Source organism: Anolis carolinensis, unplaced genomic scaffold (genome assembly GCF_035594765.1).
Source record: "Anolis carolinensis isolate JA03-04 unplaced genomic scaffold, rAnoCar3.1.pri scaffold_11, whole genome shotgun sequence".
NCBI lineage: Eukaryota > Metazoa > Chordata > Lepidosauria > Squamata > Dactyloidae > Anolis > Anolis carolinensis.
In genome coordinates this window covers 21,914,800-21,929,379 of record NW_026943822.1, presented here as the reverse complement: position 1 = coordinate 21,929,379, position 14,580 = coordinate 21,914,800, and the positions used below count along the sequence as shown (strand labels likewise).

General features: G+C 40.5%; 1 protein-coding gene across 1 annotated transcript in view; it reads right to left on the bottom strand.

The window, feature by feature from the left end:
* Positions 1-9,482: 9,482 nt before the first annotated feature.
* Positions 9,483-14,580, bottom strand: part of isl2 (ISL LIM homeobox 2) — a 24,673-nt gene continuing 19,575 nt past the window's right edge. The window contains exons 5-6 of the mRNA XM_062963023.1: positions 14,277-14,444; positions 9,483-9,742 (exon numbers count right to left, since the gene is read on the bottom strand). Of these exons, the coding sequence (XP_062819093.1) occupies positions 9,626-9,742; positions 14,277-14,444 (285 nt within the window). The 3' untranslated portion in view covers positions 9,483-9,625. The remainder of the gene's footprint in view (positions 9,743-14,276; positions 14,445-14,580) is intronic.

Here is a 14,580-nt window from a genome sequence, read left to right as displayed (position 1 = left end):
CGTCACGAACACAAGAACACCCATTTCTTTCTCATTTTTCTTGTACTAAGTTTTAGGAATTTGGGCAAGAATTATCCTCAGTTCTTCATAAGCGGACTTAACGTACGCAGGAAATAGAATTGAGCAGCTTCGCAGTGTGTTCGGTGATAAATTGATACGTTATAATGGAGGAAATCTAACTGAGAGGGCATTACATATTGGGACCAATGTGAACGGTGACAACAAGCTACAGATTAGCAATATACATTGATAGAGTCTAGTGTTCATCAAGACACTCCTTGATGTTCATTAGTGGTTTGGATGTTGCACTTGTGCTGCTGCACCTCACAATGTATAGTTTGCATGTTCTGTTTTATCCTGCTTGCATCCTACTTTTAAGTGTTGGATTTTATAGTGTTTTGTATAGATGTTTGTTTGATGTTGTTTCTGTATATGCATATGACCATTGGTCGGAGCATTAATAAATTGATTGATTGATGTTGGAGTAGGACAGCAGGAGACTAGAATTCGGGTCCCTGCTCAGCTATGGAAACCCTTTGGAGGATCTTCAACAAGAAGGAAAAAAAATGGGATCATACGTTGAAGGAACTGGGGGATTATATATTCTCCAAAGGCATCAGATATTTGAAAGGATGTCACATTGAGGAGGCGTCAAAATTGTTTTTTGCTGCTCTGGATACTTAAGACATATATACAGTATATTCTGACTTATTCAACCTTCGCTTATCCATTGTTCTGTATTATCCAATACAGTCTGCCTCCCGCCCAGATTCACAGCTGTTTCTCTAGGCAGCAACATGCAGCGGGCCAACATGCCCAACAACAATACAAGTGTAGCCACACTCCCAAACAAGTGGCAGATTTGCTGTAAAACATGATGTTTTTGGTGCTTAATTTGTAAAATCATAACTTAATTTGACGTTTAATAGGCTTTTCCTTAATTCCTCTTTCTTATCCAACGTTTCACTTATCCAACGTTCTGCCAGCCCGTTTATGTTGGATAAGTGAGGCTCTACTTTATATAAATTTTATTTCTACCCTACCACCATCTCCGCGAAGGGACTTGGGTCAGCCAACAAAATACAGCGAAGATAATATAGATAATACATAAATCTAACATGAAACAATGGATTCAAATTGCAGGACCAGAGATGCCACCTAAACTTTAGGAAGAACCTCCTGACAATAAGAGACGTTAGCAGTGGATATGCTCCTTCAGAGTACTGTGGAGTCTGGATGGCTATCTGTTGGGTGTGTTTGGATTGTGCTTTTCCTGCCTGGCAGAATGGGATTTGACTGGATGGCCCTTGGGGTCTCTTCCAGTTCTGTGATTCGGTTCTTCCCATCTGATCTTTGAAGCTAAGCAAGGTCAATCCTGGTTAAGACTTATGGGTGACTACCAGTCAATACAAGGTAATGTAGACTCTATTTCAGAGGAAGGAACTGGCAAAACCACCACCTCTGAGGATTCGTTGCCTAAGAAAACTCTAGAAAATTCATAAGTCTCTGTATCCCATCTGATCTTTGAAGCTGTGCACGATCAGTCCTGGTTAAGATTCTCATGGTTGACTACCAGTCAATACCAGGTAATGTAGACTCTACTGCAGGGGAAGGAACTGGCAAAACCACCACCTCTGAGGATTCGTTGCCTAAGAAAACTCTAGAAAATTCATAAGTCTCTATATCCCATCTGATCTTCGAAGCTGTGCACGATCAGTCCTGGTTAAGATTCTCATGGTTGACTACCAGTCAATACCAGGTAATGTAGACTCTACTGCAGGGGAAGGAACTGGCAAAACCACCACCTCTGAGGATTCCTTGCCTAAGAAAACTCTAGAAAATACCTAAGTCTCTATATCCCATCTGATCTTTGAAGCAATGCAAGGTCAATCCTGGTTAAGACTCATGGGTGACTACCAGTCAATACGAAATAATGTAGACTCTATTTCAGAGGAAGGAACTGGCAAAACCACCACCTCTGAGGATTTGTTGCCTAAAAAAACTTAGGAAAATTCATGTCTTATCCTCATAGGAAGGCAAAGGAAACCTCCCTTTGAACCCATCTTATCATGAAAGGTTGATCTTATCAAGTGATCATAAATCAGAAACGACTTGAAGGCATACAACAATGTGCGTTATTACGTTCTGTGTGTTTTGTCTTCAGTGTCATCGCTGTTCCATCCTAGAAATCTGTCTTAAAACATCTCGCTTTCTGTTCTTATTATCAGAGAATGTTTTCAGAAATACCTCCATGACATTGAGTCAAAGAAATGGAGAGGAGTGACCAATACTGGGTGGAGAAACCTGAATCAGGATGTCCCTCCAACAATGTCCTATTAAGGTAGAAATGCCCTAAAGGCTCTAGTCCTGTCTGATCTTGGAAGCTAAGCAAGATCAACCCTGCTTAGGATTTGGATGGGTGACTACCAATGAATCCCAGGTTCTGTAGGCTCTGTTTCAAAGCCACTTCTAAGGATTCATTGCCTAAGAAAACCAGGAAATTCATGGTGTCACCATAAGTCCATAGGCGACTTGAAGGCACACACAGACATTGACAACTAGGATCCGTTCAGTTCCTGCTTCCGTCCTGTTTGAGAGGCAAGGTAGAAAAACAAACAAACCGGTAATCCTCTACTAGAGAGATATTGTGCATTGAACTCATTTGGTTGTCTCCTTCCCAGTACGATGAAAGACTTTTTGCCTGTGTTTTTATTTATATCCAAAAGAGAATCGTGGGACTGTCTTCTTTCTGCGGAAGGGATTTCCCGCAAGACGTTGCCCGACTAACTGTATGAAGACTTCTGATCAAGACCATAAATAATTAAGACAGCTGTGATTAACCTCCCAAGAAACCGGACCGGGATTGCAATTAAATGTTTAATTGAAAGAGCCTCGTGAATCGAGCTCTATTTGACTCCCAAGTCTTGGCGCTTGATGGAAACATGAGTGGAGCGAAGCAGGGAAACGGCGGAGCGGCTGGAAGCTTAATTAGAAATGAGTGATACACAGAAAAGGAAATATAATGGCCTTCCTTGATATATATCTGGACACTTCAGGATCTTGTCTTGTTTCTTCTTAGCTGCGTCTACACTGTGGAATGAATGCAGTTTGACCCCACTTGACCTGCTTGTGGCTCAGTGCTATGGAATAATATGGTTCAGAGAAGGTCTTCAATCTTCTCTGCCAACGCGGGCTCCCCGAAATACAGTATTCCCTCACTACTTCGCGGTTCACTTTTCGCGGATTCATTGTTTCACGGTTTTTCAATAAACTCTAAAAGACTATTATAAATCATTAAAAAAATTACAATTTACAGTCTAAGGAAGGGAGGAAGGAGAAGCCAAAGGGAGCCCCAGCAGCAACGGGAGGAGCCCAAGTGGCAACGGGAGCCCAAGCAGAAACAGGAGGAGCCCAAGTGGCAACGGGAGCCCAAGCAGCAACGGGAGGAGCCCAAGTGGCAACGGGAGCCCAAGCAGCAACGGGAGGAGCCCAAGTGGCAACGGGAGCCCAAGCAGCAACAGGAGGAGCCCAAGTGGCAATGGGAGCCCAAGCAGCAACGGGAAGAGCCCAAGTGGCAACGGGAGCCCAAGCGGCAACAGAAGGAGCCCAAGTGGCAACAGGAGCCCAAGCGGCAACGGGAGGAGCCCAAGTGGCAACGGGAGAAGGAGGCGATTTATCAACACACGATTGATTGATAAAGACTTAAAATAGTGTATAACTACTAAAATAATGTATAAATATTAAAATAAATATAGCGTCCCTACTTTGCGGATTTTCACTTATTGCGGGTGGTCCTGGAACCTAACCCCAACAATAAGTGAGGGAACACTGTACAACTCTGTGGATCCCATATCCTTGGGTGGTATCAAAGTGCCATTCGTTCCCCAGGTTTTGGGGACTTGTTTTGAAACGCCGATCTCTTGCAAGGAAGAGAAGGAAGGAAAGCCCAGGAGGGTTCTGGCCGGTCGAAGTTGGCAGGACCGTCTGCACATTCATACTCACACACGCATACTTACACACATCCTTCTCCTTCCCGTCTAGATGGCTTGCCGGTGATGCCAGGTCGAGATAAGGAGCCGCCCGGCCCCCTCCGCCGCCGTCTAGACGGGGGAATTAATACCCAGCAAGAGAAGGAGGCCCCAAGGATGGAGCGAGCTTCTGACAGACCCCCAGCACACACATAACACGCACACAAAGGCCCATATATATACAGGGAGACACGCAAACACAGGTGCATACTTTCTTACATGCATATATGATGATATAATATTATAATATAATAGCCTCCATAGCCTCTCCAAACTACAACTCCAAGGACTCCATAGCTTCTCCAAACTACAAGGACTCCATAGTCTCTCCAAACTACAACTCCAAGGACTCCATAGCCTTTCCAAACTACAACTCCCAGAACTCCATAGCATTGAGCCGTGCCAATTAAAGTGGCGCCGAACCGCATTCACACTCCTACATCTACGGTGACGTCTTTCCGCCCGCCTGGAGCTACCAATTTGGACCAATTTGCTCCGCACGTTCGGTTCAACATAATTAGTCTAATTAGCTTACGAAAGGCACGACGCCCAAGATGGAGCCGCGCATGGCTTAGAGGGCTGATCCCTCCCGCTTAGATGAACTCGGCGCAGGAAAGGTCACAGACCGGACCGCTTACAATTCTTGGTGGCCTTTTGGCCCCAGTGTTTACAATGCTCTTGTCTCTGCACACAAACACAAAATGCACACACCGCCAACTGAGGATCACACTTCCCCGGTCTGTTGCAACGCACACTAACAGCTTAATCCTGAGTTGACTGCAGTCTGCCCAAAGGACTCTAGAGAAGGCATGGGCAAACTTGGGCCCTCCGGGAGTTTTGGACTTCAACTCCCACCATTCCTTACAGGCTCAGGCCCCTTCCTTTTCTCCCTCAGCCACTCCACTGAGGTCTGATGCAAACTGCTAACAAAATGGAGTCTTGTGTCTGAACATGCTCAGTACAATGACATGACTACAGCTCCTCCCACACTAAAGAGGTACAGGCCCTCCGGGGGTTTTGGACTCCAACTCCCACCATTCCTAACAGCCTCAGGCACCTTCTTTTTGCCCCCCAGCCGCTTAAGCTGGGGAAAGGAAAGGAAAAGGAAAAGGAAAAGGAAAAGGAAAGGAAGTACACATGCTTAGTTATACTTAGGTATAAATATTCAATAGTATTTTGCACCCTCGTACTACGTAAGGATAAGTTCATGGGTGATAATGAGGAGGTGGCGGGATTGGGGAAAAATACTGGTACAGTAGAGTCTCACTTATCCAACATTTGCTTATCCAACGTTCTGGATTATCCAATGCATTTTTGTAGTCAATGTTTTCAATACATTGTGATATTTTGGTGCTACATTCATAAATACAGCAATTACAGCATAACATTACTGCGTATTGAACTACTTTTTCTGCCAAATTTGTTGTATAACATGATGTTTTGGTGCTTAATTTGTAAAATCACAACCTAATTTGATGTTTAATAGGCTTCTTCTTAATCTCTCCTTATTATCCAACATATTCGCTTATCCAACGTTCTGCCGGCCCGTTTATGTTGGATAAGTGAGACTCCACTGTATTTTGATGGTGGAATATCCTGATTGTATATTTCTATGTGTATATATATATCCCACAATAAAAATGCAAAAAAATGAAACCCAAAGTCAAAGCTGCACATGTAGAGGAATGGCTGTAATATAATAATAATAATAATAATAATAATAATAATAATAATAATAATAATAATAATAATAGAACTTCAAGATTGAACTTCAAAGACTCTGGCAGAAACCAGTACAGGTGGTCCCGGTGGTGATGGGCACATTGGGTGCCGTGCCAAAAGATCTCAGCCGGCATTTGGAAACAATAGACATTGACAAAATTACGATGTGCCAACTGCAAAAGGCCACCCGACTGGGATCTGCACGCATCATCCGAAAATACATCACACAGTCCTAGACACTTGGGAAGTGTTCGACTTGTGATTTTTTGATACAAAATCCAGCATGTCTGTCTTGTTTGCTGTGTCATACAATAAAATAATAATAATAATAATAATAATAATAATAATAATAATAATAATAATAATAATAATAATATACATCACACAGTCCTAGACACTTGGGAAATGTTCAACTTGTGATTTTGTGATACGAAATCCAGCATATCTATCTTGTTTGCTGTGTCATAATAAAATAATAATAATATCAATAATTTTCTTTGGGGTGACATCAGGAACCGGTCTTTAGGCTGACCCCTTTCTCCACCCCTAAAATATGTTTCTAATTGCTAATAAAGTCACGTTTTTGGCTCACATGTGTGTCCTAGACAACTGTATCCTCCCTTATGCCATAAAGAGGATCGAGGCAAAATTCCCTGCGCTGCTAATGGCACTAATCATCCCTTTGCCTCTGCTTAATTATTATTATTTTTCTTGCTCTGTCCTCAGATAACAGGCAAAGCTCCTTAAAAGAGACATACATGGGCGTCTAGGAACCGAGGGAGACAGACAGATAAAAACAGTATTAAAAGGGAAGGAGGGCACAGCAAAAGGGCTGAGACAAAGACGCAGAAGAAAGAGGAAAAAGAGAGGAAGAAGGATTTTCCTGCAGAGGTACTTAGAGCTGATGCTAGGACTTTTGGAAACTCAAGAGTCATAAAACGAAAGTACTGCATTTCTTTGATTCAAAGATGCGCTTTCCCTCCCATATAATAGTGGGATGCGTCTTAGAATCGCAAATCATCTATATATATAAAAGGGTAATGACATTTCGGCCTAGGACAAAACAACAAAACTACACATCCCAGAAACACTAAACTTGGCAGCACAACCCCTCATCCATGCCTCTACGTTCATACAACAAAAAGAAAAGAAAAATAAAGTCCTAATTAGAGGGAGATGAATAATTGTTTTTATCCAATTGCTGCCAGTTAGAAGGCTAAGCTCCACCCACTTGGTCTCCTAGCAACCCACTCAGCCCCGGGGACAGGCAGAGTTAGGCCTCACTTAGGCCTCTTCCACACTACCTATAAAATACAGATGACCATTGGTCGGAGCATTAATAAATTGATTGATATAAAATACAGATTATCTTATTTGAACTGGATTATATGGCAGTGTAGACTCAAGGCCCTTCCACACAGCTATATAACCCATTTATAATCTTATATTATCTGCTTTGAACTGGATTATCTTGAGTCCACAATGCCATATAATCCAGTTCAGTGTGCATTTTATCCAGCTGTGTAGAAGGGGCCTCATACTTCGCCACAGCAACGCGTGGCCGGGCACAGCTAGTGTATATATATATATATATTGCAGATATGACTGTATTCCACTGCAAACACTATCACTAGCCACCGTTTTGGATATAGACACCGCCGCTCCTAAATGGCCCTCATTGTTGACAATTTGATCCGGTTCCAAGCTGAAAGCTATCTCCAGGCATAAGTATATATTTGGTCTCCTTTGGGAAAAGAAACTCTTTGTTGTAGCGCTTTGCAAAGTAGAAGTTCCAGTTTGGCAAGCGTGTAATACGAGAGAAAGGGAACTATCTTGGAGGCGGATGTATAAACTCACATTAAATGTAAATCTTCCCAAAACACATGGGGGCGAAATCATTGCTAAGGTTTATTCATCCAGACTTCAGTCCCACACATACCTGAGATAGGCCTCAATATGACATCCTTTCAAACATTTAAAACTGGCTCTTATGTCCATTGTTCACCTTCTGTTTTCCAAGTTAAACATAGAGATGTTTAACTTGGAAAAACTCCTCATAGAGATGTATAGTTTCCAGACCTTGGACCATTTTGGTTCTCGTCGTCTGGACACATCTTACCCTGATGCCTTCGTATGAATTGTCACACTTCACTAACACCATTGCGTATCATTTCAGTGGTGTAACTCCGTTATAAAAGGTTACACATCGTAGCCTCTGATGCAGAACCTCAACCAATTATTTTGAAATATTCACCCATCTGAAACTATTGACGTCAACACCAAGCAACGATTGACACAGAGAGACGGGAGTTCCATTTTCCTCACCTTCAGGTACTTTGTTCTCTTTTTATTATTATCATCATAATTATGAAGGTCAAAATATCGATCCCACCATTTCTCTGCTGCCATGACAATAAATAACAATAACTTACTTTGGTCTCCAAAGGCTCAAGACAACCACATCTCCATCCATAAGATAATTTAACATTGGCAAGAGGGGAAATGGGGGGGAAGGCAAAAGATCAAGTCGTGTGGATTATTTTTCCAGCAGTCATGCGGGCTCAAGAAGAATGGAGCCAAAAAATAGTCCTCCTCTTTACGTTGCCACAAAACGAGAAGTTCCGGATTTCCCCAGAGGCTTAGGGTTGGTTGGCCCAAGTGAAGTCACCTGATGATTGATGTTGAGTTTAGGGTTGGAATCATCTGGTGATCAGTTGTGAGTTTGGGTTGAAGTCAACTGACGATCAATGATGGGTTTGGGTTGAAGTCAACTGACGATCAATGATGAGTTTGGGTTGAAGTCAACTGATGATCCATGATGAGTTTGGGTTGAAGTCAACTGATGATGATGAGTTTGGGTTGAAGTCAACTGATGATCGATAATGAGTTTGGGTTGAAGTCAACTGATGATCAATGATGAGTTTGGGTTGAAGTCAACTGACGATCGATGATGAGTTTGGGTTGAAGTCAACTGACGATCGATGATGAGTGTGGGTTGAAGTCAACTGACGATCGATGATGAGTGTAGGTTGAAGTTAACTGACGATCGATAATGAGTTTTGGTTGAAGTCAACTTACGATCGATGATGAGTTTGGGTTGAAGTCAACTGATGATCGATGATGAGTTTGGGTTGAAGTCAACTGACAATCTGATGAGTTTGAGTTGAAGTCAACTGATGATCGATGATGAGTTTGGGTTGAAATCATCTGGTGATCAGTTGAAATCAACTGAAGATCAGTGATGAGTTTGGGTTGAAGTCACCTAGTGATCAATGATGAGTTGAGAGTTGAAATCATCTGGTGATCAGTTGTGAATTTGGGTTGAAATCAACTGATGATCAATGATGTATTTGGGTTGAAGTCACCCAGTGATCAATGATGAGTTTGGGTTGAAGTCACCTGGTGATCAATTATGCATTGGGGTTGAAGTCACCTATTGCTCAGCGATGGGTTTGTGGAGCTGGTCAAGATGAAGACAACATAGCAATATGTCTTGAGATGATGAAGGTGATGAAGACCAACCCAAGTGAAGGACGGCCCACCAAGTTCCAAGAAATTAAAATAGAAGAAATATTCTGTACAAGTGCCATTGCCTGGTTCGGGTGTAACTCTAGTAAGATCCAAGAGAAGAGAGTGGGGAAGACCAGAGTCCATTGGAAGCCTTGCTTTGCTTAGTCTTTGCTAAAAATCCAGAGTGGTTGCAGCGACGTGGATATGAGAAGAACAAGGAGCCGGGTTCTTAAATAAAGGTAATAATTTAAAGAGCCGAGTTTGCACGGAGCTCAGGGATCTCATGCAGGGAGCAGGAGCATGCACAAGTCCGTGGGGAGAGGGCGGCTGGACGCGGGAGGGTGGGGGGCAAAAAGCCGTCTTCTTCACGTCTCCACGGGGCTGGGAACCATGCTGTTGGGGGTGTCGGGGAGCTGGGAGGACAAGGAGGTCACGTCGCTGCCGGAGGAGTTTCCCAGGGAGCCCGATTCTGAAAACGAGACCTGCAAGGAAGGGAGGAAACAGAACTAGTCTTAAAATCCACATTGTAAAGAATGGCTATACATCAGGTATTTTGGTGTTTTGGACTTCAACTCCCACAATTCCTAACAGCCGGTAGATAGGAAGCTTGAGGCTGTTCCATCCAGATAAATACTGTATATACTCAAGTATAAACCGACCCGAATATAAGCCGAGGAACCTAATTTTACCACAAAAAATCTGGGAAAACGTTGACTCAAGTATAAGCCGAGAGCGGTAAATCTCAGAAATAAAAATAGATAATAATAAAATGACATTTTTGAATATTTACATAAAACTGTAATTTAAATAACACTGTCCCACTCTGATTAAATCATTCTCAACTTCATCAATGTGAATGTGCTTATGTATAATAATAATAATAATAATAATAATAATAATAATAATAATAATAATAATAATAATTTTAAAAATGTATTTATACCCTGCCACCATCTTCCCATGGGGACTCGGGCGGCTCACATTGTTACAAAAGTAACAACACAAATACATTAGCACAATATTCACAGGTTAAAACACAATAAGGTAATAAAACAAAAGTTAATACAACAGTAATAATATCAAACAACCACCAATACAATTCAGTCAGACTTCATGGGTGGAGGGACTGTATCCTTTTAATAATAATAATAGAGTAAAATAATAAATGTAATAATATCAGAATGAAATAATGTAATAATAATAATAATAATAGATTAAAATAAATGTAATAGTAGCAATAATAATAAGAGTAAAATGACAAATGTAATAATAATAATAAATACAGTAAAATAATAAATGTAATAATAAAGTAATAAATGTAATAATAATAAATACAGTAAAATAATAAATGTAATAATAATAATATCAGAACAAAATAATGTAATAATAATAATAATAATAGAGTAAAATAAATGTAATAGCAATAATAAGAAGAGTAAAATGATAAATGTAATAATAATAATAAATACAGTAAAATAATAAATGTAATAATAGAGTAAAGTAATAAATGTAATAACAATAATAAATACAGTAAAATAATAAATGTAATAATAATAATAATAATAATAATAGAGTAAAATAAATGTAATAGCAATAATAAGAAGAGTAAAATGATAAATGTAATAATAATAATAAATACAGTAAAATAATAAATGTAATAATAGAGTAAAGTAATAAATGTAATAACAATAATAAATACAGTAAAATAATAAATGTAATAATAATATCAGAACAAAATAATGTAATAATAATAATAATAATAGAGTAAAATAAATGTAATAGCAATAATAAGAAGAGTAAATTGATAAATGTAATAATGCCAATAATAATAGAGGAAAATAATAAATGTACCATATATACTCGAGTAAAAGCCGACCTGAATATAAGCCAACCAAGACCCTCACCTGAGTATAAGCTGAAGGGGGGGGGGTCTAAAAAAGGGCTGAAAACCTGGCTTATACTCGAGTATATACGGTAAGTTTTAATATCTGTGTTTTTCTCTTCCGAGAAAAGCCTGGCCTTCGCTCCTTTCCCCAGGAAGAGCACAGCAGAGAGACAACAACATGGGAAAGCCCATATTTCTGCAGATCTCTCAAAGGAAGATTTTCCGCGGGCTCCTCTCCTCTTGGGCAGGGCTCCAGCAGCAGCTGGGATCTATATTTCATATGTCCAAGGGTCTGATCGTGTGTCTGAGGGATATATTTCATCCGATGGCTCTCCCGGTGCAGCAGACTCTCTCTTTTAATTATGCATCTCACTCATTTCAGTCCTCCGCTGCCTTCGCTAAACATTGCAAGGGATTCATTTATTAAAACATCATTAACTTCTTCCTTCAAACATGATTACTGTACAGGAAATACTAATACACTTCCTTCAAGTATTCAGTGATACTGAATACTATTCGCTTCAAGGGAAAACCAGAAGTAACCGTAATAATAATAATAATAATAATAATAATAATAATAATAATAATAATAATAATAATAATAATAATAATGATTCATTGGAACTTATGCCTCAAGTACCACCTCCCAGCAGCAAAGAACTGGTGGGATCACAAGCCTACAAAAGTATTGGAAAATGAGCACGCAAAGATACTGTGGGACTTCCGAATCCAGACTGACAAAGTTCTGGAACACAACACACCAGACATCACAGTTGTGGAAAAGAACAAGGTTTGGATCATTGATGTTGCCATCCCAGGTGACAGTCGCATTGACGAAAAACAAGAAAAACTCAGCCGCTCTCAGGACCTCAAGATTGAACTTCAAAGACTCTGGCAGAAACCAGTACAGGTGGTCCCGGTGGTGATGGGCACACTGGGTGCTGTGCCAAAAGATCTCAGCCGGCATTTGGAAACAATAGACATTGACAAAATCACCATTTGCCAACTGCAAAAGGCCACCCTACTGGGATCTGCACACATCATCAGAAAATACATCACACAGTCCTAGACACTTGGGAAGTGTTCGACTTGTGGTTTTGCGAAACGAAATCCAGCATATCTATCTTGTTTGCTGTGTCACACAACGTCATTGTGTCGATAATAATAATAATAATAATAATAATAATAATAATAATAATAATAATAATCTGGATTTCATATCACAAAATCACAAGTCAAACACTTCCCCAGTGTTTAGCAAATCTATCCAGCATATCTATCTTGTTTGCTGTGTCATACAGTGTCGTTGTGTCAATAATAATAATAATAATTTAATTTTTATATCCCGCCTCCATCTCCCTGCAGGGACTTGGAACGGCTAACATGGGGCGAAGCCTGAATATCCACAATAAGCAAAATAAAATACAATTACAATAAAATGAACACAATAGACATATAACATTACATAGGTAAACTAGCAGTTTATCATCAATATAATAATAAGTAAAAAGTAAAAACCATAATACTATGTAACAAAATTTTTAAAATGTTCTGTTCCTCGTTATATTATTATACTAGCTGTGCCCGGCCACGCGTTGCTGTGGCTAGGACTTTATTTTTCTTTTCTTTTTGTTGTATGAACGTAGAGGCGTGGATGAGAGGTTGTGCTGTCAATTTTCGAGGTTGTGGGGCGTTTAGTTTAGTTGTTTTGTCCGGTGCCGTGATTCCATTACCCTTTTATATATATAGATATAGATATTCCATTATATTCTCCATATAATGACTTGTTTAGTTGTGCAGTCCTTACTTTGGAAGTACAGTAGAGTCTCACTTATCCAAGCTAAACGGGCTGGCAGAACCTTTGATAAGCGAATATCTTGGATAATAAGGAGGCATTAAGGAAAAGCCTATAAAATATCAAATTAGGTTATGATTTTACAAATGAAGCACCAAAACATCATGTTAGACAACAAATTTGGCAGAAAAAGTAGTTCAATACGCAGTAATGCTATGTAGTAATTACTGTATTTACAAATTTAGCACCAAAATATCACGATATATTGAAAACATTGACTCCAAAAATGTGTTGGATAATCCAGAGCGTTGGATAAGCGAGTGTTGGATAAGTGAGACTCTACTGTATTTGTGGAAAGTCCAGGGTGAGAGAAGTCAGATGGAGGCCAGTGTGAATGTTGATTAGAATTGAATAGCTTCATCTCCTGGCTTCTTCCTGCCCGGGGGCATCATAATAATAATAATAATAATAATAACAACAACAACAACAACAACAACAATAATAACAACAACAACAACAACAAAATAATAACAAAATCACTATCTGCCAACTGCAAAAGGCCACCCTGCTGGGATCTGCACGCATCATCCGAAAATACATCTCACAGTCCTAGACACTTGGGAAGTGTTCGACTTGTGGTTTTGTGAAACGAAATCCAGCATGTCTATCTTGTTTGCTGTGTCATACAACGTCGTTGTGTCAATAATAATAATAATAATAATATTTATTTTTATATCCCGCCCCATTTCCCCGAAGAGACTTGGGGCGGCTCACAACTGGGACAAGCCCGAAACAACGACACAACATATCCTTTGTTCTTTGCATCCTTTGTTCAGAGTCATTAGCTGCCCCTGACTGATTCATGTCTGGAACTCTTCTGTTTTCAGAGTGTTGCTTCTTATTTACTGTTCTGATTATTGAGTTTTTTTTTAATACTGGTAGCCAGATTTTGTTCATTTTCATGGTTTCCTCCTTTCTATTGAAGTTGTCCACATGCTTGTGGAGATCACTGGCCTTCAACTGACAAAGAGTTCTTCTCTCACCCTGGACTTTCCATAGATATATATATAAACCTTCCTTGCTCAGTTTCTCCATACCTCACAACCTCTGGGGATGCCTGCCATAGATGTGGGCGAAACGTCAGGAGAGAATGCTTCTGGAACATGGCCATACATACAACATGAAAGCCTTCGACAATACAAACCATAATATGCTTTCCATGCCACACTCTCCGGCTGTCTCGAATTAGCCTGGGTCAACCCATGAGCCCCAGATAAGGCAACCAATGGGGAAAGGATGATGGGATGGCTCCTCTTTTTCCTCGACTCTCTCTTACCAATTGTTGGAAGGCCGGCTGGTCCAAGTCGCTCTGGAGGGCGAAGTCGCTGAGGGCTTTCCAAGGGGGTTGATACGTCTGGACCTCCACCGCGTTGCCCTGCAGAGCGCTCTCGTGCCGGATGGGGCTTCCGGCCACCAGCGGGGTCCCCGTCAGGCCCTGGAGGCTCTTCGGAGGAAGAAACAGTCGAAAAATAGAAATATTAGGCAGGAAAACAACCACCAAAGATCCAACCAGAAAGAGTGATTCTCCATGGGGGACACCTGGCTTGGAAACAGCCCATGTAGAAGTAATCTAGTGGGCC